At 40.3% G+C, this 26,119-nt stretch overlaps 1 protein-coding gene across 1 annotated transcript in view; it reads left to right on the top strand.

Annotated features, from left to right (window-relative positions):
* Positions 1–310: 310 nt before the first annotated feature.
* Positions 311–26,119, top strand: part of fam98a (family with sequence similarity 98 member A) — a 48,178-nt gene continuing 22,369 nt past the window's right edge. The window contains exons 1-3 of the mRNA XM_041782429.1: positions 311–462; positions 7,129–7,277; positions 14,276–14,410. Coding sequence (XP_041638363.1) covers positions 425–462; positions 7,129–7,277; positions 14,276–14,410 — 322 coding nt within the window. The 5' untranslated portion in view covers positions 311–424. The remainder of the gene's footprint in view (positions 463–7,128; positions 7,278–14,275; positions 14,411–26,119) is intronic.

The raw sequence follows: 26,119 nt of genomic DNA, 5'->3' as shown, positions 1-26,119 counted from the left end.
GTCAAAGAGAGTGACTCATGGAGCCCTCAGAAGAGTTTATCGAAATGTAATATTCAAAAACAAACAATCAATAACAATAATCATAATTATTATTTAAAAACAACATGATTTTAAATCTATAAACTTTGTTTCAGCGTTGTGTTTTATGCTATCAACACTTTTTAAAGTTTAACTGTTTCAATGCCACTTCGTCTTATTTCCGGGTTTAATTTTTATTTTCAACGCCAGTCTTTAATACAGTAATAATGCCTGTAGAGAGGATCGGAGCCCAGCAGGCGGCGGTAACTGGCCTCACCCTCGTTGATTGACTGTCAATAAATCCGTAGAAGAAGACATCGAAGTAAAACGTGTATCAGCTGAGCTGGCTGATGTGAAAGAAGAGCTCGTAGTCTGTGACTGTGGATCCAAACCAACGACTGCTGAGATGGAGAATGACATTCTGGTCTCTCTTGAAGATTTAGGGTGAGTAGAAGAGTTCTAATCGGAGTTCTGTTTGGAGATGAGATTAAAAACCAGCCTCCTGTTAGAGCTAGCAGGCTGCTAAAGCTACAGCTAGAGCTAACATGGCTAATGGATGTGGTCGTCCTCGTTATTCTGCTGATGAAGGCTGTTTATCCACAGTCCTGCTGTCTGCACGCGCTGTTATAAACCCGGAGAATAGTGCTGAGTCACGGTGGACCCGCAGAGCCGGTCCTGGTCTGTAAACTATAATAATAATAATAATAATAATAATAATAATAATAATGATAATAGAGACGGTCCTGGTCTGTAAACTATAATAATAATAATAGTAATAATAATAATGATAATAATAGAGACGGTCCTGGTCTATAAACTATAATAATAATAATAATAATAATAATAATAATAATAGAGACGGTCCTGGTCTATAAACTATAATAATAATAATAATAATAATAATAGAGACGGTCCTGGTCTATAAACTATAATAATAATAATAATAATAATAATAATAATAGAGACGGTCCTGGTCTATAAACTATAATAATAATAATAATAATAATAATAGAGACGGTCCTGGTCTATAAACTATAATAATAATAATAATAATAATAATAATAATAATAGAGACGGTCCTGGTCTATAAACTATAATAATAATAATAATAATAATAATAGAGACGGTCCTGGTCTGTAAACTACTATAATAATAATATTAGAGACGGTCCCGGTCTGTAAACTATAATAATAATTAATAATAATAACAATAGAGACGGTCCTGGTCTATAAACTATAATAATAATAATAATAATAATAATAATAGAGACGGTCCTGGTCTATAAACTATAATAATAATAATAATAATAATAATAATAATAATAGAGACGGTCCTGGTCTATAAACTATAATAATAATAATAATAATAATAATAATAGAGACGGTCCTGGTCTATAAACTATAATAATAATAATAATAATAATAATAGAGACGGTCCTGGTCCGTAAACTATAATAATAATAATAATAATAATAATAATAATAATAATAATAATGATAGTAATAATATTAGAGACAGTCCTGGTCTATAAACTATAATAATAATAATAATAATAGAGACGGTCCTGGTCTGTAAACTACTATAATAATAATATTAGAGACGGTCCCGGTCTGTAAACTATAATAATAATAATAATAATAATAATAATGATAATAATAGTATTAGAGACAGTCCTGGTCTATAAACTATAATAATAATAATAATAATAATAGAGACGGTCCTGGTCTGTAAACTACTATAATAATAATATTAGAGACGGTCCTGGTCTATAAACTATAATAATAATAATAATAATAATAATAATAATAATAATAATGATAATAATAATATTAGAGACAGTCCTGGTCTATAAACTATAATAATAATAATAATAATAGAGACGGTCCTGGTCTGTAAACTACTATAATAATAATATTAGAGACGGTCCTGGTCTGTAAACTATAATAATAATAATAATAATAATGATAATAATAATATTAGAGACAGTCCTGGTCTATAAACTATAATAATAATAATAATAATAATAGAGACGGTCCTGGTCTGTAAACTACTATAATAATAATAATAGAGACGGTCCTGGTCTATAAACTATAATAATAATAATAATAATAATAATAATAATAATAATATTAGAGACAGTCCTGGTCTATAAACTATAATAATAATAATAATAATAGAGACGGTCCTGGTCTGTAAACTATAATAATAATAATAATAATAATAATAATAATAATAATAATATTAGAGACAGTCCTGGTCTATAAACTATAATAATAATAATAATAATAGAGACGGTCCTGGTCTGTAAACTACTATAATAATAATATTAGAGACGGTCCTGGTCTGTAAACTATAGATAGAGTCTGTTTCTGAATTTTCCTACTACACTAGCAGTGCATCCTGATTTGCCCAAAATGTAGTATGCAGTATGCAAACAAATGTGAAAGTTGCAGTATGCCAAAAATACCCGGATGACGTACTGATTCTGGAAAATTTCACTGCATGCATCGGACCAATCTGCTTTGCCTATTGTTACCCACAATGCAAAGCACCAGGTCAGAGTTCATAATAGCGGAGAGAACTTTCATCGGAGCAACTGACGGTTACAAAACGTGCCATTACCTTTTAGCTTTACCTCATTAACGTGTACTATAGCGAAATAAGTTGTAATAAGGTCACTGTTGTTTTTGTTTTGCCCTTAAGGCTCGTAACGGCCGGAACGGTGCTGCCAAGTGTGTCCTTTCACTGCACTATACATGCTAAGCTAAAAACAACAGCTACAAAAATCCCCAAAAATCAAATCTGTACGCAAATGGATGGAAACCAATGTGTGCCTCATTTAATATTGACCAGGGTATGACGTACTTCTGGATACCGGATACCAGCTAAACCAGGCCAAGCATACTACACAATAACGTCCGACTGGTATTCATACTGCATACTACTGTCCAACGCAGTACACAGTGTGCAATACATACTGCATACTGTGTTTGGCAGGAGTATGCAGTAGGCCAAATCGAAAACAGCCATAGTGTTGGCCCAAGAGGCTTTTTTGTAGATCTCCCCAAGCCGCACCTGCACACAAAATTTGATGAAACTACGACAAAGTCAAAGGAGGGGGCTTTAACTTTGAAAACTGTTAGGGGGCGCTATTTTTTGCAATTCTGAATTTTCATGTTTGGGACCCAGAAAAGTTTTCGCAAGACCGGATGTATGTGCAAAGTTTCCCGTGAATTCAGAAATGTGAAGGGCCTCAAAAGTCCATGCAATGATGGCAAATAAAAATAAAAACAATCCGAGCAATTACAATTAGGTCCTCGCACCACTCGGTTCTCGGGGCCTAATTATTGTTTATGTTTTAATTCTTTAACTGTAAATTAATTTAATAGTTATAATAATTATTACAATGTAATAACAGTCTTGTTCAGGTTTTTAATTCTTTAACTGTAAACTGTGATAGTTATTGTAATGGCCTCTTAGATAGTTAATTCACAACCACAAAAAGGTTTAAACGAAAGGAGACAAGTCACATACACAAAATAACACAAATTAACTGAGGTTCAAATTTAAGAAAATTGAAAAGGCAATCAGCTTGTAAATTAAATTAATGAAACAAAAGGGCGCAATCAGGGGCCAACCAAAAATAACAAAAGAGGGCTGGTGGCTAATCCACAATCGGCCACTGGACCAGCTAAACCAAACTAACCAAAAAAAAATTAACTGGACCAGCCACCACCCCTAACTAAACCAGCCTAACCAAAATAAGCTAACTGGACCAGCCACCACCCCTAACTAAACCAGCCTAACCAAAATAAGCTAACTGGACCAGCCACCACCCCTAACTAAACCAGCCTAACCAAAATAAGCTAACTGGACCAGCCACCACCCCTAACTATACCAGCCTAACCAAAATAAGCTAACTGGACCAGCCACCACCCCTAACTAAACCAGCCTAACCAAAATAAGCTAACTGGACCAGCCACCACCCCTAACTAAACCAGCCTAACCAAAATAAGCTAACTGGACCAGCCACCACCCCTAACTAAACCAGCCTAACCAAAATTACCTAACTGGACCAGCCACCACCCCTAACTAAACGAGCCTAACCAAAATAAGCTAACTGGACCAGCCACCACCCCCAACTAAACAAACCTAACCAAATCAAGCTAACTGGACCAGCCACCACCCCTAACTAAACCAACCTAACCAAAATAACCTAACTGGACCAGCCACCACCCCTAACTAAACCAACCTAACCAAATCAAGCTAACTGGACCAGCCACCACCCCTAACTAAACCAACCTAACCAAAATAACCTAACTGGACCAGCCACCACCCCTAACTAAACCAACCTAACCAAAATAACCTCCTGGACCAGCCACCACCCCTAACTAAACCAACCTAACCAAAATAAGCTAACTGGACCAGCCACCACCCCTAACTAAACCAACCTATCCAAAATAACCTAACTGGACCAGCCACCACCCCTAACTAAACCAACCTAACCAAATCAAGCTAACTGGACCAGCCACCACCCCTAACTAAACCAACCTAACCAAAATAACCTAACTGGACCAGCCACCACCCCTAACTAAACCAACCTAACCAAATCAAGCTAACTGGACCAGCCACCACCCCTAACTAAACCAACCTAACCAAAATTACCTAACTGGACCAGCCACCACCCCTAACTAAACCAACCTAACCAAAATAAGCTAACTGGACCAGCCACCACCCCTAACTAAACCAAATAAACAAAATAAACCAGGTAAACAGGAGCAGATTCGAGTTATGAATGATGGAGATGAAGCCAGAGTAGAGAAATGAACAGAGGAGTAACATGAGCTCCCTTGGATTGGATGAAGACCAGACGTGCTGCTGCCTTCTGGATCATCTGCAGAGGTCTAACTGTGCATGCATGGAGGCCTGCCAGTAATGAGCTTCAGTAGTCAATGTGTGATATCACAAGAGCTGGTACCAGGAGCTGTGTTGATGTTCTGTCAGGGAGGGTCTGATCCTCTTGATATTACAGAGGTCAAATCAGCAGGACTGAGCAATCGAGGCCACAAGAACCTTGAAGGTTAGCTGCTCATTATCATGACACCCAGATTTGGGGCAGACTTGGTGGGCATGAGTTTATTTGATCCAAGCTGGATACTGATCTGAGGTTAAATGAAAGGAGAAGGTAAAACTAACAAACAAATAAACCCCCCACATTTGTCCAGGAGTGTGTCCCAGGCTCTGTCTGCATGCTCCTCTCCCCCCTTCATTCCAGGAAATATCCGTGTAAACACGGAACCACTGAAACGACTGAAAACGCTGTAGTACATATGCCAGGCCTATGCGTGGCGCTGTAACACTGCCACGGAAATGTACCACAGTAGAAGAAGAATATCACAGAAAACTAACACACTTTCTTCTAGTTGCCCTTCTGGTTGTTCTCCGCGTTTGATTTAAGAACATCTGGTATGTGCATTTGGCGGTGGTGGTAAAGGAGCATCATCAGTCCAAAAGGGTAAAACGTACCCTTATGGACCTAGGAGGGTTGAAAAATAATGATGTACTATCACAAAAACTGGCATTTAAGGGGTTTAAATTCTGAAACATAATGAGTATTCATTATGAATGGTGATAACTGAAGTGACTTAAAATATTTATACAAAAAACATTGCAATTATACATTAATACATATATCTTTTATGGCAGAGGGTATTTTTTACCCTTAGGGACCTGGGTGTCGCACTTTGTATACAATCGGGCACCAAAATATTAAAAATTGTTAAAAATCAATCTTGATGCCAATCTTTGACACTCCTGGGCTCAGATAATTCCACCTCAAAAAATTCAGTTTTGCATGTATGTAATGGAAAATGATTCACTTTTTGTGTTTTTTCTTTTAACAAGTTCTCATCACAAAAACTGGCATTTAAAGAGTTAAAATTTTGAAACTCCGATAATTTCCATTATGCTTGGTGAGGACTGAAGTTACTTAAGGTATAAATGCAAAAAAAATTGGAATGATACATCAATACGTATTTTTTTGTGGCACTCTTTATTGGAGGGTATTTTTTACCCTTATGGACCTGGGTGTCGCACTTAGGAGGGTTAAGGGTTAATGTTAACTGTAGGAATGTTTTCCCATGTCTCTGTAGGTACCAGGGCCCTCTGATAAGGCTCCTTTAAGGGTTAATGTTAACTGTAGGAGTGTTTTCCCATGTCTCTGTAGGTACCAGGGCCCTCTGATAAGGTCCTTTAAGGGTTAATGTTAACTGTAGGAGTGTTTTCCCATGTCTCTGTAGGTATCAGGGCCCTCTGATAAGGCTCCTTTAAGGGTTAATGTTAACTGTAGGAGTGTTTTCCCATGTCTCTGGAGGTACCAGGGCCCTCTGATAAGGCTCCTTTAAGGGTTAATGTTAACTGTAGGAATGTTTTCCCATGTCTCTGTAGGTACCAGGGCCCTCTGATAAGGCTCCTTTAAGGGTTAATGTTAACTGTAGGAGTGTTTTCCCATGTCTCTGTAGGTACCAGGGCCCTCTGATAAGGCTCCTTTAAGGGTTAATGTTAACTGTAGGAGTGTTTTCCCATGTCTCTGTAGGTACCAGGGCCCTCTGATAAGGTCCTTTAAGGGTTAATGTTAACTGTAGGAGTGTTTTCCCATGTCTCTGTAGGTACCAGGGCCCTCTGATAAGGCTCCTTTAAGGGTTAATGTTAACTGTAGGAGTGTTTTCCCATGTCTCTGTAGGTACCAGGGCCCTCTGATAAGGCTCCTTTAAGGGTTAATGTTAACTGTAGGAGTGTTTTCCCATGTCTCTGTAGGTACCAGGGCCCTCTGATAAGGTCCTTTAAGGGTTAATGTTAACTGTAGGAGTGTTTTCCCATGTCTCTGTAGGTACCAGGGCCCTCTGATAAGGCTCCTTTAAGGGTTAATGTTAACTGTAGGAGTGTTTTCCCATGTCTCTGTAGGTACCAGGGCCCTCTGATAAGGCTCCTTTAAGGGTTAATGTTAACTGTAGGAATGTTTTCCCATGTGTCTGTAGGTACCAGGGCCCTCTGATAAGGCTCCTTTAAGGGTTAATGTTAACTGTAGGAATGTTTTCCCATGTCTCTGTAGGTACCAGGGCCCTTTGCTGGAGGATGGAGCTCTGGATTCTGCTGCCAACAGAGGAGCAGCCTCACCTGAGTTCACCAAGCTCTGCGCCTGGATCGTCTCTGAGCTACGACTGTACTGTAAGCTGGAGGAAAATGTCCACGCCACCAACTGTAAGACATCACTACTTTAACCTGAAGCTAGAGCTGGACAATCTGGCCTCAGATTTATATCACTGTATGTTTTTGACATATTACAGTGCGCCATATGTATCACAGTATTTTAAAATGTCGTCTAAGAGTCTGAATGATGTTTAATCCAGCTCCAGATGACACCAGTTTAGTGATTAAAATAGACTGTTCTACTAGATTTTTAATACAATTGTATGCAGAAAGGGCAAAAATCTAACACTTCAAAACAGATGGATACGCCCGTTTCCTTGTTTCTCACTGGTGAATCCATCTTTTCAAAGCTCCCATCTGAACTATCTGGGCCTGGTTAAAAAGTGACAGGACCAATCAGTGACGAGGGGCGGTACTTTCAGGCGCAGCAGAGTCGTGACGTAAACAAGCAGCAGCAAGAGCTGGTGCAGTTATGGAGGAAGAGATTAGCGTGGATGCTGCTAGAGCGCCAGTTTTATCAGAACTTGACGACATTTCTTCATTAAAAGAAGAACAGAGAGGCGTGCCAGTAGTCGAGTGGTTAAGGCGCATGCCATATACGCAGGCGACCCGGGTTTGAATCCGGCCCGTGGCACTATTTCCTGCATGTCTCTCCCCGCTCTCTCCCCTGTTTCCGACTCTATCCCCTGTCCTATCCTATCAAATAAAGGCAAAAAGGCCAAAAATAAATCTTTAAAAAGAAGAACAGAGAACCGCAGTGAGCTGTTTTCTTTTAAAAAAACACAGAAGTCAAGCACTTAAAACTGAAATGACTAGGGAATTGAAAATGTGCATGGAACATTATGATAATGGAACAGTTAACCCTGCAATTTTATGGGATGCAGCAAAAGCATTTCTTAGAGGCAAAATTATTGCTAAGAGTGTGATGCTAAAGAAGATGAGAGCTAAAAGGCTGTCAGATTTGCAGGAACAGTTAAAGAACCTGGAGCAACTTCACTCTATGAAGAACAAGTCTTCTATACGTTAACAAATGAGGCCTGTTAAACAGGAAACAGATAAAACTCTTAGCAAAGAAATTGAAAAAAAGCTAAGATTCATGAAACAATGATATTACGAGGCGGGGTCTAAAGCATCCAAGTTGCTTGCATGGAGACTTCGGAAACAGCAGGCTGAAAATACAATCCATAAAATTAATCCAATAACAGACAAGATGACCACGAAGGTAGAGGAAATCCAGAAGGCATTTGAAAAATACTACACATTATTATATACACAACCAGGAAAAGCAGACAGACTAACAATTCAGAGTTTGTCTCATCATTAGACCTTCCCTCTATAGGTAAAGACCAAAACCACAAACTAATTTGTGAAATCTCAACTGAAGAGATTGATCGTGGAATTTCAAACCTCAGCGCCAGTAAATCACCAGGGTGTGATGGATTCTTCCAGAATGGTCTAAGTGCATGAGAGAATCCCTGCTTCCTTTATAAAGGAATCTTAATTATATTCTAAGGGGTGGGGCCATCCCACCGCCATGGAGTGAGGCGTTTATTTCAGTCATACCAAAGGAGGGAAAGGACAAAACAGACTGCAAAGGATATAGACCAATTAGTGTCTTAAACATCGATTAGAAATTGTACGCAGCCATATTAGCCCAATGATTGAGTACAGGCACACCTCGATAGCAGCTACGTCACGTGTTTTGTTGCTCTGATTGGCCCGTAAAGATGTGACAGAACGTTCATCCAATCACACTGCGAGTTTTTTCAAAGCCTCTGCCTTTTCTCAAATGTTTCCTGGAGCTGGATGTGTGAAACAAATCCATCTGGCATGTCAGGTTAGCAAAAATCAGTACAAGTCAAATTTAACACTGTTTACTTTGAAAAGGACCTCATTCAAACTTTTACTAATAAATCAAACATTCATAAATCATGAACTAGTCGGTCTGTTATAGTGATGGACAGTCCTGACATGGTCTCTGTGTTCTCTTTACTATTGATGATTATAAAATGATTATTTTCCTCATTAAGGGAGAAGAAACCCTACAGAACTCACCAATCCTGCACTCTAGTCCACCATTCAGACCAACACCCTGCAGTCTAGTCCACCATTCAGACCAACACCCTGCAGTCTAGTCCACCATTCAGACCAACACCCTGCACTCTAGTCCACCATTCAGACCAACACCCTGCAGTCTAGTCCACCATTCAGACCAACACCCTGCCGTCTAGTCCACCATTCAGACCAACACCCTGCAGTCTAGTCCACCATTCAGACCAAAACCCTGCAGTCTAGTCCACCATTCAGACCAACACCCTGCAGTCTAGTCCACCATTCAGACCAACACCCTGCAGTCTAGTCCACCATTCAGACCAACACCCTGCAGTCTAGTCCACCATTCAGACCAACACCCTGCAGTCTAGTCCACCATTCAGACCAAAACCCTGCCGTCTAGTCCACCATTCAGACCAACACCCTGCAGTCTAGTCCACCATTCAGACCAACACCCTGCAGTCTAGTCCACCATTCAGACCAAAACCCTGCAGTCTAGTCCACCATTCAGACCAACACCCTGCAGTCTAGTCCACCATTCAGACCAACACCCTGCAGTCTATTCCTGCAGTCTTGTCCACCGTTCAGACCAAAACCCTGCAGTCTAGTCCACCACTCAGACCAGAACCCTGCAGTCCAGCAGTCAATGTTTTCATGGTCTTGGGCTTGTAATAAGTGACTTATCTCAGTTGAAATGACGATGTTAGAGCGTGGCAGCTCTGCTCCAATCATATCACAGCTGAACTAAAAGAGGACACTAGACTGCATGTTAGATTTAAAACTATAAAGACGGAGGCGAGCTGGACCAAAGAGAGGCCATAGATGTGCCACATGGGGTTGACACAGTGATCTAAAAACTGCTAGATTAGGGTCAGGATTTCATGCAAACCCTCATATTTTTAGTAATGTGCCCAGTCAGAACATTGTTTTGTACTTCATGGTTTTTGTAACTACCAGTCCCGGGTGCTGAGAGAGTCGGCAGCCTATTGCAGCAGCTCCGACCCCTTTTCACTGTTTTGCTCTCTTTTAGGACTTATTCTGGATTATTTTTGTGTCCAGTTGTTTGCATTGCTGCAGTGTTTTAGTTGTAGTTGAGTAGCCTTTCCATGATTTTATTTGGAACCTTTTTGTCTACACCTGTGAGGAACTCCTCCTCCTCAAACATGAGCAGGACGTCCCGTTGCACGCATCCCGAACGAGATATGGCAAGGATGCTGCCGTGGGAACAAAGGCAGAGTTAGAGCCAGAGAGCAGACTGGGCAGGAGAGTTAAACCTTATCAGTCATCATGGGGAGTGTGAGGGTCATCATGGGGAGCGTGAGGGTCATCATGGGGAACGTGATGGTCGTCATTTGGAACGTGAGGGTCGTCATTTGGAACGTGAGGGTCGTCATGTGGAATGTGAGGATCATCATGGGGAACGTGAGGGTCATCATGGGGAGAGTGAGGGTCATCATTTGGAATGTGAGGGTCATCATGGGGAGCGTGAGGGTCATCATGGGGAGAGTGAGGGTCATCATTTGGAATGTGAGGGTCATCATGGGGAACGTGAGGGTCATCATGGGGAACGTGAGGGTCATCATTGGGAACGTGAGGGTCATCATGGGGAACGTGAGGGTCATCATGGGGAACGTGAGGGTCATCATGGGGAACGTGAGGGTCATCATTGGGAACGTGAGGGTCATCATGGGGAACGTGAGGGTCATCATGGGGAACGTGAGGGTCATCATGGGGAACGTGAGGGTCATCATGGGGAACGTGAGGGTCATCATGGGGAACGTGAGGGTCATCATGGGGAACGTGAGGGTCATCATTTGGAACGTGAGGGTCATCATGGGGAACGTGAGGGTCATCATGGGGAACGTGAGGGTCATCATGGGGAACGTGAGGGTCATCATGGGGAACGTGAGGGTCATCATGGGGAGCGTGAGGTCACTCACAAACAAAACTGACAACCTGATGGCCTTGGTGAATATCCCGCTGGTCCACAAGGAGTGCAGCTTTCTTTGCTTCACCTTGTATATGTGGGACTTTCAGTTCAACTCGGGATCATCCCACCTCCAGAGGTTTTCTAAAGAATCCTCCACAGTTGGATGTGTCAGCGACGATGAAGAAGAGGAGTACAGAGGACTGATAGAGAGCTTCGCCACTTGGTGTGACAGTAACCACCTGAAGCTCAATATCAGCAAAACCAAGGAGGTGGTGGTGGACTACAGGAGGAACAGGAGCCCCCCTGTCCCTGTCATCATCCAGGGGGAAGAAGTGGAGAGAGTGGAGTCATACAGATACCTTGGAGTCTACATAAACAATAAACTGGACTCCCAACACTGATGCCCTCTACAGGAAAGGACAGAGCAGGATGTTCTTCCTGAGGAGACTCAGGTCGTTGGGTGTTTGCAGCAGGCTCCTGAAGATCTTCTACCACTTTGTGGTGGCCAGTGCTCTCTTCTCAACTGGGGTGTGCAGTGGGGTGGCAGCAAGACTGGTGAGATCAACAGGCTCAACAAACTGGTGAGGAAGGCCTGCTCTGTGGTGGGTCTAGAACTGGACTGTCTAGAGACCGTGGCTGAGAGGAGGGTGAAGGACAAAATCCCCTCCGTCTTGAATAAGCCCTCTCACCCTCTCACCGAGCTGTGGCAGATGGGCAGCTCATTCAGCCATCGACTCATCCCACCCAGGAGTGAAACTGAGCGCTTCAGACACTCCTTTGTTCCCACTGCCATCAGACCGGACAACAGCAGGGGGCGCCACAGTCTGTCTTTGCACTGAACGGTAATATCTGTCATTCTTCAAGTTATCAGTCTCAACCTGGATGCACTCTGCTCTAGGGCAGCAGTAAACAATTCTTTTGAAATTTAGTATTCTTCTGTCAATTAATCGAGTACTCTAAAAAGAAATACTGCATTTTTTTGATCTGTCACTTTTGCTTTTTAAGAGAAGTAGTTCTAGACAAATGAGAACAGAAGCTGGGCCCCTTAAATGAACTAGTTCTACATTAAAAATTGGTATTAACAGGTTCTCTAAAGAAAATAGATTTTACAAAGTGCAATGAAGTTCTGATGACAAGTTTACATTCATTAAAGTTAAAGGACAGGAAGTGAAATAATGACATTAGATGATGCCATATTTGGGGTCTTAGGGATCCTCTCCCTGGAAACTGTCTGTGGCAATAGTGTGTTTCTGTTTAATTGGTTACAAATTATTATTAATACAAGTTTTATCAAGTTATTTATGATGCTGAAAGTTTTTGGAGAAGTAGCTTTTATGAAGACATCAGTGCGCTTACAATTAAATGTAAAACGTGTGCATGCTGAAGAGAGAGAGAGAGGGAAAGCATCAAAACAGGACTTAAATCTTGAGGCCTGACGGGGTTCTAAGAAACTGTCGAGTCAGAGAAGTTTATGAAATGCCCTGAAGTCTACAGACACAAACTGAGCGCTGTCTCACACCAGCGAGTCATGCAGGCAGCGTGTAAACTCAGAGATCCTCGGAGGCATAGCGCCATATCCGCCATGAAGCCACGGCCAGCGGATGAGTAAAAACGCAGAACGAGTGCCTGTAAACATCACTGCATCAACTTCTCTTCCCTCGTGATTTTCACGCCTAGCATCATGCATGCTACGTTATAGGAACAGCAAAAACGAGTGCATTGTGCCGCACAAATAGCCGTCCGTGTGAAACACAGCACGGCGTGCAACTCACGGGGCTGCGTCCAAGATTGCATGGGCATATACGGATACAGGACTGATTTAAGCCAAGTCTCAAGGCAGATAATTGGCCTTGAGGAATTTTTTTGATAGAATCACTGGAATAATTTGAGGAATTGTTTCAGCCCTTCTATGCTGTAACATTATTATTACTGTCATTTAAACTGGTGTTCTTATATTTACTGTACACTCACTGTTCATATTCACCATGCCATGATTATAATGTTATATTACAGTTATTTTACACTCTGTTTTGCACCCTGACTAACCCTTACCTTATCTATATATTTTTTTGCTCCTCCATTCTGCACATTTAACATCCCGTTCTTGTACTACCTCATGTTCATGTCATACCGCTGTTCTGTACCATGTCTCTTTGCACAAACACGCGTCACTGGGATTTCTATTGCCTGCAAAGGATGTTAATTATATATATCTACTGCCCCTTATTTTTTAATTTCTGATTTAGCTTCTCTACATTAATGTTGTTTAATTCTATTGTATTTTTATCACCTTTCTCCTTTGTTGTGTTGCTGCAATGTCAGAATTTCAATAATAAATGATCTTATCTTAAAATATCCATAGAAATCTCTGAGGACATCCATAGTCTTCGTCACAGCATCATCAGCAAAGACCCTTCACAAACCCTAACCCTAACCCTCCACATTGTCCTCAGGTTTTTTAATCTCAGTCTTAAATGTGCTTTAATAGCTTGAACAAATGCATCGTGTTTTTGCCAGAAATCATGAGAGAAAAACAATTGAACTGTTACAATAAGAAGCAGGTTTAAAATAAAAATCTAACTGTATTACGGGTATTGTGATAGAAAATTGTCTCTGTTGGGAAGAGACTGAATGGTGGTCTCTCAGGCTATGACAGGATGTTTTTAGCAGCGACTCTGTTCTCCTAACATCTGTGTCCGTTTAACTTCATCCTTTAGCGAATCAGAGCGAGGAACTCTGAGTCTGATTACGTTTCCCTGTCTCCTTATATTGGAGCTATTTCTGAACAGAAGCATCTATTCTTTGACTCTGTATTTTACCCAGCACTGATGGAATCACTCATGCTTTAGCGACGGTGCCTGAGATTACTGTTACTGTGGGTTAGATAACTTTGCTTTTTACTGGTTTTAGAGGAGGACAAAACCGTTTCTTCCCAGTAATCTGTATGACCAGCTGCCACCAATACTGCTAGTTTTCCAGACTGTGTGGCTGTAGATGAGGTTCAGGAGCGCTCCTGTTCTCTGCTGGGATCTGTTGTTGACAGCATTTGTCCTCCTGTCTCTCTTAGGTCCCTCTGAGGCTGAGAGCTTCCAGCTGGAGATGAGCGGCCTGCTGTCAGAGCTCAGCTGTCCTTACTCTGTCCTCACCAGTGGAGACATCGCCCAGAGGTTTCTGAGCAAGACCGACTGCCTGCTGCTCCTCAGTACGAACACACAGCTCTGTCAGGTTCCCTAGAAATGCCCAGAATGTCATCTCTGACACAAGTTTCTCTCAATCAAAACAAAACTCAGTTATTATGAGGTCAGGAGGCAGTTACAGCTCTTATTGGTTTAATTCTCAGTCATGAATAAGAAGGTGAGCATCGTTCTCTGGAGCTGCAGAGAGATATAGGAGAGGCATATTTATCACACTTAAATGTTTCTCATCATCAAACCAGTTTAAATATCTCACAAAGAAAACCCAAGTAAATAAAAAAATTCAGTTTCTAAATGATTTTATTTATTAAGGGAATAAAAATCCAAACCTCTCTGTCCCTGTGTGAAAAAGTAATCACCCCCCTTGTTAAATCATGAGTTAACTGTGATTAACCACAGTTCTTGGAAAGCTGAGTTCAGTTTCTCTGCCACACCCAGGCCTGATTACCTCCAGATCTGTTGAATGTAGAAATCCCTTAAATAGAAGCTGTCAGACAAAGTGAAGTAGGCTACAAGACCTCAGAAAGAAACGCATCATGCCACCATCCAAAGAAACTCAAGAACAAATGAGAAACAAAGTGACTGGAATCTATCAGTCTGGAAAAGGTTACAGAGAAGTTTCTAAGGCTTTGGGACTCCAGAGAACCACGGTCAGAGCCATTATCCACAAATGGAGAAAACTGGGAACAGTGGTGATCCTTCCTAGGAGTGGTTGGCCAACCAAAATGACTCCAAGAGAGCAACCACGACTCATCCAGGAGGTCCCAGAAGAACCCAGAACCACATCCAAAGACCTGCAGGCCTCAGTTAAGGTCAGAGTTCATGACTCAACCATCAGAAAGACACTGGGCAACAATGGCATCATGGGAGAGATCCAAGGCCAAAACCACTGCTGAAAAAGAGAACACAAAGACTCGTCTGCAGCTGGCCTACCTTTGAATGTCTGAAAATCTCCACCAGCTGCTCAGACTGGTCATATTAGCTGCTGTTGCTGCTGTACAGTAATCCTCCTCAGTCTGAGACAGAGTGATAAAAACTCTTAAACCTTGTAGAGAGTCCCTTTAGTTAAATTATCAACCCAACTCTGAAATCTGCGTTAACAACGGTGAGATAACGCTGATTAGTGAGCTAAAGGTGGCATACGGTAAAATCACGATGTGTTTAAAGACAACTCAGACTTAAGAGTACCAAAGGGGGGACAAAGTTAAGACCTTTTTATGATGTGTTCAAATGTCCCACGGAGAAAATTCGAATTTTAGTTTTAGTGATAAATCTGAATAAATCCAGTCATTTTAAAGCAGGAATAGAGTATAAGATAGATGTAAAGCATGAGTTCAGTTAAAAACATGTTTTCTCATTTTCCACCCTGAATACACAAATAATCCTGTTAATATCACTAATATTATAGAGGAAGAGCCCTTTAGAATAGAAAGTTCATACATTAATGAAACACATCAGTGCAGCCCACCTGAAAAGCTAAATGGCTTAAAAATCATTGATCATTTAATTCAATTTGGCTGTAGGTTTTAGGTACCAGGGATTCGGGATCCGACTCTGACTCGGACTCAGGTAAAGAGGACTCGACTCGGACTTGAACACTAGGAACCCGGGACTAGAGTAGGACATGAGGTTTGGTGACTTGACTACAACACTGGGCGTGGCGGAGTCGTGATGTAAGCAGCTAAAGCGCCAGTTTATCAGAACTTAACGACATTTCTTCATTAAAAGAAGAACAAAGGGAGACTTCCGGTGACGCCGTGATAGGGAAAGCAGCTTAAGAACGAAGCTCCATCAGACTTTACGAAAAACGGCGACAACAATATTTAGAAGGCCTCCAAAATACACGAGAGTTAGTATATTCACGAAATGAGTTGGTCTGCGCAACAGAAGGCTACCAATAAGCAAGATTTAATGAAGGAAAAAGACAATAAACAACGAGGACTAGCAAGTCCGGCAGTGGCTAGCTTAAATTCTACTAGCGACAACACCATGTTGCTGGATGAGTTGAAAAAACTTCGCAAGGAAAACCAAGATGGGCATAATCATACTAAGCTGTCACTCGAGCGTCTGGAGCAAGCCGTAACAGACATAAAAGACCAACTGGGAAAACATGAAGAGAGACTTGAACAACTAGAAGAAAGGGTTGGTTTGACTGAAGATACAGTGATGCGCCAGCAGAGGGCGCTGCGATACTTGCTTCATCGTGAGATTGACCTCTCAGCCACCTGTGACGATCTTCAAAACAGACTGAGAAGGAATAACATGGGGATCTATCAGGTCCCGGAGGAAAGCGAAGGAGAAAATGTAGCTGGATTTGTGAAAGGTCCTCTACATGAAGTGCTTAAACTACCGCCAGAGATGGTTATTAAAATTGAGAGGGCACATCGTTCCCTTCTGGTTAAACCTAAAGATTCAACTGCCGCCCCCCCAGGTCAATCATTGTAAGATTCTTGGATGCAGCGGTAAAATATGCGGTGTTACGTCAGGCATAGAGCCAGGGACAGGTCTTCTTTCAAGGCAAGGGAATTTTCTTTGACCAAGACTACTGTCCTGAACTACAAAGGAAGCGAGGGAAAGTTTATGAAGTTATCAAGCAGCTGAAGAAGAAGGACATACAGGCTAAATGCCTGTATCCAGCACAACTGAAAGTTAAGCTGAACACGGTAGTCAAGACCTTCACAACACTGACGAATGCTGCAGCGGTGCTGAGGGACCTGGGAGTGGAGCTGAGCTGTGGAGAGAGAGAGCACATTGAAGAGGAGATGAAGGAGAGATGGAGAAGCAGGAAAAAGAGGAGGAGAGACATGGTGCTGTCCACATCGGACCTCAAGGCCTTTCTGCAAGAAGAAAACTGACTCTCAAAATTAAGGTAGTGGTGCTTAAAATAACATTAAGAGATGGCTGTTTTTATACAGTAAAAGATGAACAGTAAATGTGCATTGCTGCTACCTCTGTTAAAAATGTTGTCATAAGTTGCGTTAAAATACATGGTTAAGGTCCAGACGGACGTCGTTTTTTTTTTTCAGGCTCTGCATGAGTGAAGTACACTCACTTAGACCTTTTTTGCATGTTAATGTAATGTTGGTCTTACTCGCACTTTACGTGCTTTATCCCGCAGAGAGGGTAGGTCACACCTCTTTGCCCCAGTACCAACGGGAATTAGACACAGTTGGAGTTCAGCTTCTGTGGCTGATTGGGAAAGTGGAAGTTCATTTCTATGTTTCAAGAGTTGTTTCTATGTTTTCAGTGGCATATGTTATGGACTGTATTTTTCTTATTTCGGGAAGATTTAATATTTTGTTTTCATTTTTGACAGACGTTTTTAAGCAGGAAGAGTATTATATGTCTGCACAGCATAGAGATGGTGACTTTCTTAAATATAGTTATAATATTAGAGGAATCAATAACCCAATTAAGAGAAAGAAGCTTCTTGGGCAATTAAAGAAATTGCAGTGTTCAGTAGCGTTGATTCAAGAAACACACCTGTCTGAAATTGAACATTTAAAATTGAAAAGAGAATGGGTTGACCAGGTGTACAGTGCCTCCTATGGGAAAAAGAAAAAAAGAGGTGTGGCCCTCTTATTTAACAAGTCAGTTTATTATAGCAGTGAGAAAACCTTCAGTGATACTGAGGGTCGTTATGTGATGGTGATTGGGACAATGATGGGAATAAAAACAACTATTTTGAATTTGTATGCCCCAAACGAAGATTGCCAGTACTTCTATCAAAAGATTGCAACCCTCCTGGCAGATAAGGCAGAAGGGATGGTTCTTATAGGGGGAGACTTTAATTGTATATTAAACAACAAATTGGATCGTCTGCCCACTATAACAAGACCTCCAACTAAGATGTCAAAAAAACTATCAAATATGATGAAAGAGCTAGGATTTGTGGAGGTTTGGCGACACCTTAATCCAAATATCAGAGACTTTACATTCAGGTCTCAAGTACATGGTAGTTATTCAAGGATTGATTACTTCCTAGTATCAAAAAAAGACCTTTATCGGATAGAAGATAGTACAATTGAACCAATAACAATTTCAGATCATAGTCCTGTGACTATGAAAATAAATTTAGGCTTAGACAGACACTTTAGATATTGGAAGCTTAATGTTTCACTGTTAACAGACACTCATATAAAACAGGAAATACACACAGCTATGATACCAAAAACAGAGGGGGAGGTCAGACTTGTATTATGTATGGTAAAAAGAGTCATAACCAGAAAAAACTAAGGCACACTGTGTTGAAAAAGTTAAATAGCCTTTAATAAATGGGCTAAAGTGCCTACGCGTTTCAACTCACAAAGTCTTCATCAGGGCATTTAAAAAACAAGTGACTGTCCACAGATTTTCAAGGCTGTGGCGGCTGCCTTGCAATCAGTCAAATGCTCCTCAGGTGCAGCGAAAAAAGGGGGTGTGTACTCTTAATTGGTGCACTCCAACAAAGCAAACTCAGAGCACGAACAACAGTCATACAGTCAGCAGTTACAAAAAACAGACATCAAAAATAGCAAACATGATCATAAAGGAAAAGCAAAAAGTTAAAAAAAAAAAAAAATGACAAAGAATATACAAAATAATGATCCCACAGAGCTCTCCCATTCTTTGGCTAATCTTCATACCTAGTGAGGGGGAAAATGACGTACAGATATGGGGTGTAGTCCAGCTCCTCATTTAGTCCTGGACTTTTTGTAGCCTTTAGCTTGAAAATCCAATAGGTCTCTCTTTGTAATAGTTTCTTCAGTTTATCTCCTCCTCTATTCATTTCTATGGCCTCTATGCCAATGGCTTTAAGGGAATCTGGATTGCACCCATGATGCTGCTTGTAATGTTTGGCCATGGGATAGACTTCATTTCCAATCTGGATAGCGTACTTATGTTCAGCAATTCTTTCTTTAAGTTGTCTTTTTGTTGTTCCTACATAGAAAAATCCACATGGGCACTGAAGATGGTAGACAACATAAGTCGTATTACAGTTGATAAAAGATTTTATAGGAAATGTTTTATTTAAATGCACATCCTTGGAGCTGTTACTTTGTAACATGGAGTTACAGTGATTACATCTTCCACATTTGAAAAATCCTTGCGGCCTGCGATCCAGCCAGGTGCCTTTTTTGTCTTCTGGAAGATAGCTGTGTACCAGCTTATCTTCAATGGTCGGTGACTGTAGGTGCAGATGGAAACACATCTTTTAGACTTGGGTCGCTTTGTATGATTTTCCAATTATTGTTGATAACTTGCTTAATTTTATTAGCTCTGGTATTGTATTGTGTCACAAAGCTCATGTTTTGTTGCTCTTCTGGTAGTTTTTGTTTTTGTTGTAGAAGATCCTGTCTTTTTAGTTGTTTAGTTTCATTGTAAGCTTCATTGATAGTTTCATTTTTGTAACCTCTGTTTTTAAAGCGTGTTTGCATTTCTTTTGCTTTACTTTCAAAGTCAGTTTCTTCATCACATATCCTTTTTAGGTGCTGGAATTGTCCATATGGGATATTCTTTTTCAGTTTAGGAGGATGGAAGCTGTCTGCCCGGAGCAATGTATTTCTGTCTGTTGGTTTGCGGAAGACTGTAGTGTGCAGATGTCCTTCAGAGTTTTTCATTATTGTGAGGTCCAAAAAGGCTATTGCTTCTGGGTCATATTGTAAGCTTAATTTCAAAGAGTCATTGGTAGCATTTAAGTATTCATGAAATGATCTTAGCTTTAATTCTGTACCAGAAAAAATGAAAAAAGGCTCATCTATATAACAACCATAGAACTTGATCTTATCTCTGTACTCATTGAGGGGGGAGTAAATATATTTCTCTTCCCATAGGCCCATGAAAAGATTAGCCAGGCTGGGGGCATAGCAGGCTCCCATCGCTGTGCCTTTCTGTTGTTGATATAGATCATCTTGAAAAAGAAAGACATTATTTTTAAGTGTCCATTCAGTGAGTTTTAAAATAAAGCTACTGGGTGGCATACTTCCTGTGGGCCGTGTATTCAAATAATGGGAGAGAGACTGAAGGCCTTCAACATGATCAGTATTGGTATACAATGCTTCTACATCCATTGTGACCAGGAAACCAGACGTCACTTTGTCTATATCTGCAGGCTTGTTCAAAAGGTGGGGTGTAACTTGTATGAACGATGGCAGTTTGGAGACAAAAGGTTTGATGAAGAAGTCTATATATTTTGAGACAGGTTCTGTCAATGACCCATTTCCAGATATTATTGGTCTCCCAGGGGGGTTGTGAAGGTCTTTATGCACTTTGGGTAACATATAAAAACATGGAAGTATGGGATTTGGAGTAAACAAAAAGTTATACTCAGCATCACTAATCCAGTTATTGTCTTTTGCTTCTCCTAGTATGTGGCTAAGTTCATTTTTCTTTCCGTCTGTAGGGTTTATCCTTAATTTTTGGTAATAATTGTCATTGTTCAGCTGACGGAATGCCTCAGTTAAATATTTAGTTTTTTGCCGCACTACTACAGAGCCTCCTTTATCAGCTCGTTTGATAACAATGTCCTCATTTTTTGCCAAATCGTCTAAAGTAATTCTCTCTTTTTCAGAAAGGTTATGTTTTGGCATGTCATTTTTGCTGCTGAATAGATGCTCAATGTCATGATCAGTTTTTCTGCAGAATGTTACTAGAGAGGGATTATTGCTGGTGGGGCAAAAGTATGACTTTGGGTGGAATATATTACCATGTCCATGGCTAGTTGAAGCTGTAGAATTAACTGGGTTGTGATGATACCATACTTTCAAGTGCATACTTCTGTAGAAATGGAACAGGTCTATCTTAGTTTGGAACAGGTCAGTTTGGTGTGTCGGTGCAAATGTTAAACCTTTAGACAATACAGATACACTTTCATTATTGAGAGGAGTCTCTGAGATATTAATAACAAACAGGAATATTTTAACCTAAATGATAATGGCATGGTTTCTCCTTCAGTTTTATGGGATGCAGGAAAGGCCACAATAAGAGGGAAAATTATTTCTATTGGATCTAGGTTGAAGAAATTGTCGCAAAACAACAAGAACTAGAAACAGAAATCAGACAATTAGAAAGGGAACATCAACGAGATAGGAAAGATGATATACTTAAAAAGCTACAAGAAACTAGGTTACAATTAGATGAGATGTTAACATACAAAGCAGAGGGAGCCCTCAGGTTTGTTGACAAGAAGTTTTATGAATTTGGTAACAAAGCTAGCAGATTATTAGCTTTTCAACTTCAGAAAGCACAGTTCAGCCGCATAGTATCTAAAATTAGACATCCTGAAAATAACCAGATTGAGACTCACCCCCAAAAAATATCTGATGCCTTTGCAAAATATTATGAGCAGTTATATAAAGGTCAAGACCAGGATTTCTACAAAGAAAAAATCAGTGACTTTTTAATACCTCTTAAAATGAACAAATTAACAAATGATGAATCAATCAAGCTGACTGAACCCATCACAGAAGGGGAGATTAAAGAAACTATTAGGAAAATAATAAATCACCAGGAATCGATGGGTTTGCAGGGGAATATTATAAAGTCTTTGCAAATGACCTTTCTCCTATTTTATGTCAAGTATTTAACTATGTATTAATTTCAGGAGATCCCCCTAAATCTTGGTCAGAGGCAATAATCACTGTTTTACATAAGGAAGGAAAGGACCCCTTACATTGCTCTAGTTATCATCCCATAAGTCTTTTATGTGTAGATTACAAAATACTTACTTCAATCCTAGCCACTAGAACACAAAAACACATTGCAAAATGCATTAAATCAGACCAGACAGGGTTTATTTTGGGTCGTCAGGGAACAAATAATGTAAGAAGGGCTCTGAACTTGCAATCCATAGCAGCAAGAGCTAAACAGCCTTCTATGCTTCTCAGCTTAGATGCTGAGAAGGCGTTTGATAGAGTTGATTGGTTATTTCTTAAGCAAACAGTATTAGAAATGGGGTTTGGAGAAAAATTTGCAAATTGGATTGATTTACTTTACAAAGACCCGGTATCAAAAGTAAGAGTTAATGGATTTTGTTCAGATTTCTTTAAGGTGGGTAGGGGCGTGAGGCAGGGGGACTCACTTTCACCTATTCTTTTTGCACTCTCTATTGAACCCCTGGCTGAGGCTATACGCCAAAACACACAGATTCAAGGAATAGCAGATGAAGGAGGGTTTATTCACAAAATAGCCCTTTTTGCAGATGATATTTTGCTTTTTATAAAACATCCACTTACTTCAATTCCTGCACTTATGCAATGCTTGCACAAATACGGAGATGTCTCAGGATACAAAATAAATCAGAATAAATCAGAGGCAATGATGATATCAGAGAGTTGGCCTATACAGTTAAATGAAACGGTTTCTTTCCACTGGTCCAAAAAGGGATTTAGATACCTAGGAGTCACCCTTACACCTCACCCAATGCAGTTTTTTGAAGCTGACTACAATAGTTTATGTTTGGAAGAGTGGAGACTGTAAAAATAAACCTCCTCCCTCGACTTCTTTTTCTATTCCAGTCTCTGCCTGTAAGAGTCCCAATCTCCATTTTTGACATGTTAGATAGACTTATCTCTAAATTCATATGGCAGAACAAGAGGCCCAGGGTAAGACTCAAAACTCTTTCTCTTTCAAAGGACAAAGGAGGCCTGGGTCTGCCAAATTTTAAATGTTACTATTGGGCAGCTCAATTAACTGCTATAGTGGCATGGATTAAAGGGGATGAGGAAGTAGGATGGACTAAAATAGAGAAGAGTTCAGCTAAGGGCATTTCTCTAGCAGTACTGCCTTTTATTGGTATTAAAACCTTTAACAAAATTAAAATTGAAAACGAATGGATAAGATATACAATGACAGTTTGGACTACAGTAAAAAAAAATGCTAAGGGGACCGGAATCCATCTCAAGAGCCATTTCTATTGCTGGTAATATAGAGTTTCCTCCTTCTGTATGGTACAGTGGGTTTAGAAGGTGGGCTGATAGGGGTCTTTGGACAATTAACCAACTGTTTGATGGAACAGAAATGAAATCATTTTCCCAACTTAAGGAACGGTATCAGCTACCATCAAACGACTTGTATAAGTATCTTCAAGTAAGACATTATATCAACAGTCATAAGGAAAGAGAGGCAGTCTACGACAACCCAAACGACATAGAACAATATTTTATTAGTATTGCAGAAAAACACTTTCCAACCAAAAAACATGTTTCTCATTTATACAAAAGACTCACAGCTAATATCACTCAAAATACTTTGAACATCAAGGAAAATGGGAATTAGAACTGAATGTCATAATTGAGGAGACTGTGTGGGAAGAACTGTGTATCAGTAGCCATAAAGGAATTAATAGTCAGTTATGGAAGGAGTTCGATTGGAAATTAAAAACTTGCTACTTTAACACACCTTTTACAATTTCTTTGTATGCCAAAGGACCTACTATTGCACTGTGCTGGAGAAATTGTGGAATAATAGGGGATTACACACACATATTTTGGGACTGCCCAAGAATTCAAGAGTTCTGGAAATCTGTTCAAAAAGAAATTGAAAGTATTTTACACGTGACTGTCCCCCTGGACTCTCAGCTGTTTTTATTAGGAATTGTTCCGGACAGGATTTGCAAGACAGATCACAAATATATATTATGTATTCTTATGTTGATAGCAAAAAAAATTATAACAGTGCACTGGAAAGACATTAGACCTCCAACAGTGGTCGAGTGGAGGCAGAGACTCAAACAGGTCTACATAATGGAAAAGATGACTGCAAGTTTACAGAGGAAGATGGACATTTTTGTACAAAGGTGGGACTGTGTCAGGACATATTTGAATGTGTAATGAATATGGGTTGTTGTGAATGAGTTTAATGAAAGCTGCTAAAGAAGGCACTATTGCATTATAAACTAAGCTCTACTGGAACTGTCTGTCACCTTTTTCTTTTTTTTCTTTTTTGATTCATCAGCTCTGTTTATTTTATCTTTATATTCTGTATGGAACAAAGTCCTATGTCACAAATGTAAGTTGTATTTTGTTAAAGGTTTGTAAAATGTAAAATAAAAAGTTCAAAAAAAAAAAAAAAAGAAGAACAAAGATCAGCAGTAAGTTGTTTTTCAAAAACCACTAAAGTTGTGCACTGACATGTCTGCAGTCGCCATGGTTACCGTTACTCCTTGGTAGCTGCGCATGCGCACCTCAATAGCTGCTGCGTCACGTGTTTTGTTGCTCTGATTGGCCCGTAAAGATGTGACAGAACGTTCATCCAATCACACTCAGAGTTTTTTTTCAAAGGCTCCGCCCTTTCAGGTTACTATACAGCAGAACAACGACCCGAAACATCCCAGCAAATCCACCTCTGAGTTCTGGAGTGGCCCAGTCAGGGTCTGGACTTAAATCCAACTGAGATGCTGTGGTGTGACCTTAAACAGCAGTTCATGCTGGAAAACCCTCCAATATGGCTGAGTTAAAGCAACTCTGTGAAGAAGAGTGGGACAACATTCCTCCACAGCGATGAGAAAGACTCATCAGCAGTTATCACAAACGCTTGATTTCAGTTATTGCTGCCAAGGATGGAACAACCAGGTATTAGGGTCAGGGGGTGATTACTTTTCACACAGGGACAGAGAGGTTTGGATTTTTATTCCCTTAATAAATAAAATCATCATTTAGAAACTGAATTTTCTGTTTACTTGGGTGGTCTTTGTGAGATATAAACATTGGTTTGATGATCAGAAACATTTAAGTGTGATAAATATGCAAAAGTTGCTTTTTCACAGCGCTGTATATGATGCATTACTCTCTTCAGGAAGGAAGAGTCCTGGATTAGACGGGTTACCTGTTAAGTTTTATAAACTTTCTTTCCTTAAATAAAGAAAGTTTGTTAATTTTTCTTTTAAATGGGTCAGTGATGTAGCTCCAGAAGAGACGGGTTAAAGTCCCTGTAAAGTCAAATCCAAAGTTTGAGTCTGAACACTCTAGAAATGTGTGAATCTGGTGAAAACTCTGAGATCTACATGTGACTGAGACTGTTAGAAAGTTTTTCACCTCTTTCCTGGCTGGGTTTATGTGGGCGGGGCTTATAGATTGAATGGTGATGTCACCAGCCCACAGTAGGGAATGGCCCTGCCCCTCTAACACTCCAATCTGAAATCACAGAGCAGTTCATCTCAGTCCAGTCTGTTGTAGGGGTCGGCGATATGGAAAAAACACTTTGATTTTCATTTTAAAGCATGTGGACTTTAAACAGGCAGCCTGTTCATATGCAATTTAACATCACATTTACTGCAGCATAGTTTACAGACTGACTAATAAAGAAAATAGAAGTATAACACAGAATGTAAGAACTTTTTGAGACACGTTGTTATGCAGTAAAGTTGTGGCTCTATGTTATTTTAATGCAGTCTTGCTTTTTATTTAAAAGGGTTGTGCAGACTAGAGCCTGAGCGATTAATCAGGCCGATTATAGCGTATCACAGATTAATCAACATCGGCCAATAAGTAGCTGATTTATTAGCTTTTCTGCTGTGCGGGGATTTTGTGGCTCTGCGCCTGCGTGTGTCTACTGAACTCAGCCCGAGTGCCTGGCCCCTCCCACTCAGGCCTCGTCCACACGGAGACGAATTCAGGAGTATACACACAAGTTTTTGGTTGTATCGACTTTTTATCCTCATGGAAACGGCGTTTCTGGTGACTGTAAACGCTACTGTTTGAAAACGGGTCCCAGAGTGCACAAATCTGTAAACAACTACC

Source organism: Cheilinus undulatus, unplaced genomic scaffold (assembly GCF_018320785.1).
Source record: "Cheilinus undulatus unplaced genomic scaffold, ASM1832078v1 Contig11, whole genome shotgun sequence".
NCBI classification, from domain to species: Eukaryota; Metazoa; Chordata; class Actinopteri; order Labriformes; family Labridae; genus Cheilinus; species Cheilinus undulatus.
Note: the sequence above shows the minus strand (reverse complement) of the source record. Positions and strands in the feature narration are given on the sequence as shown.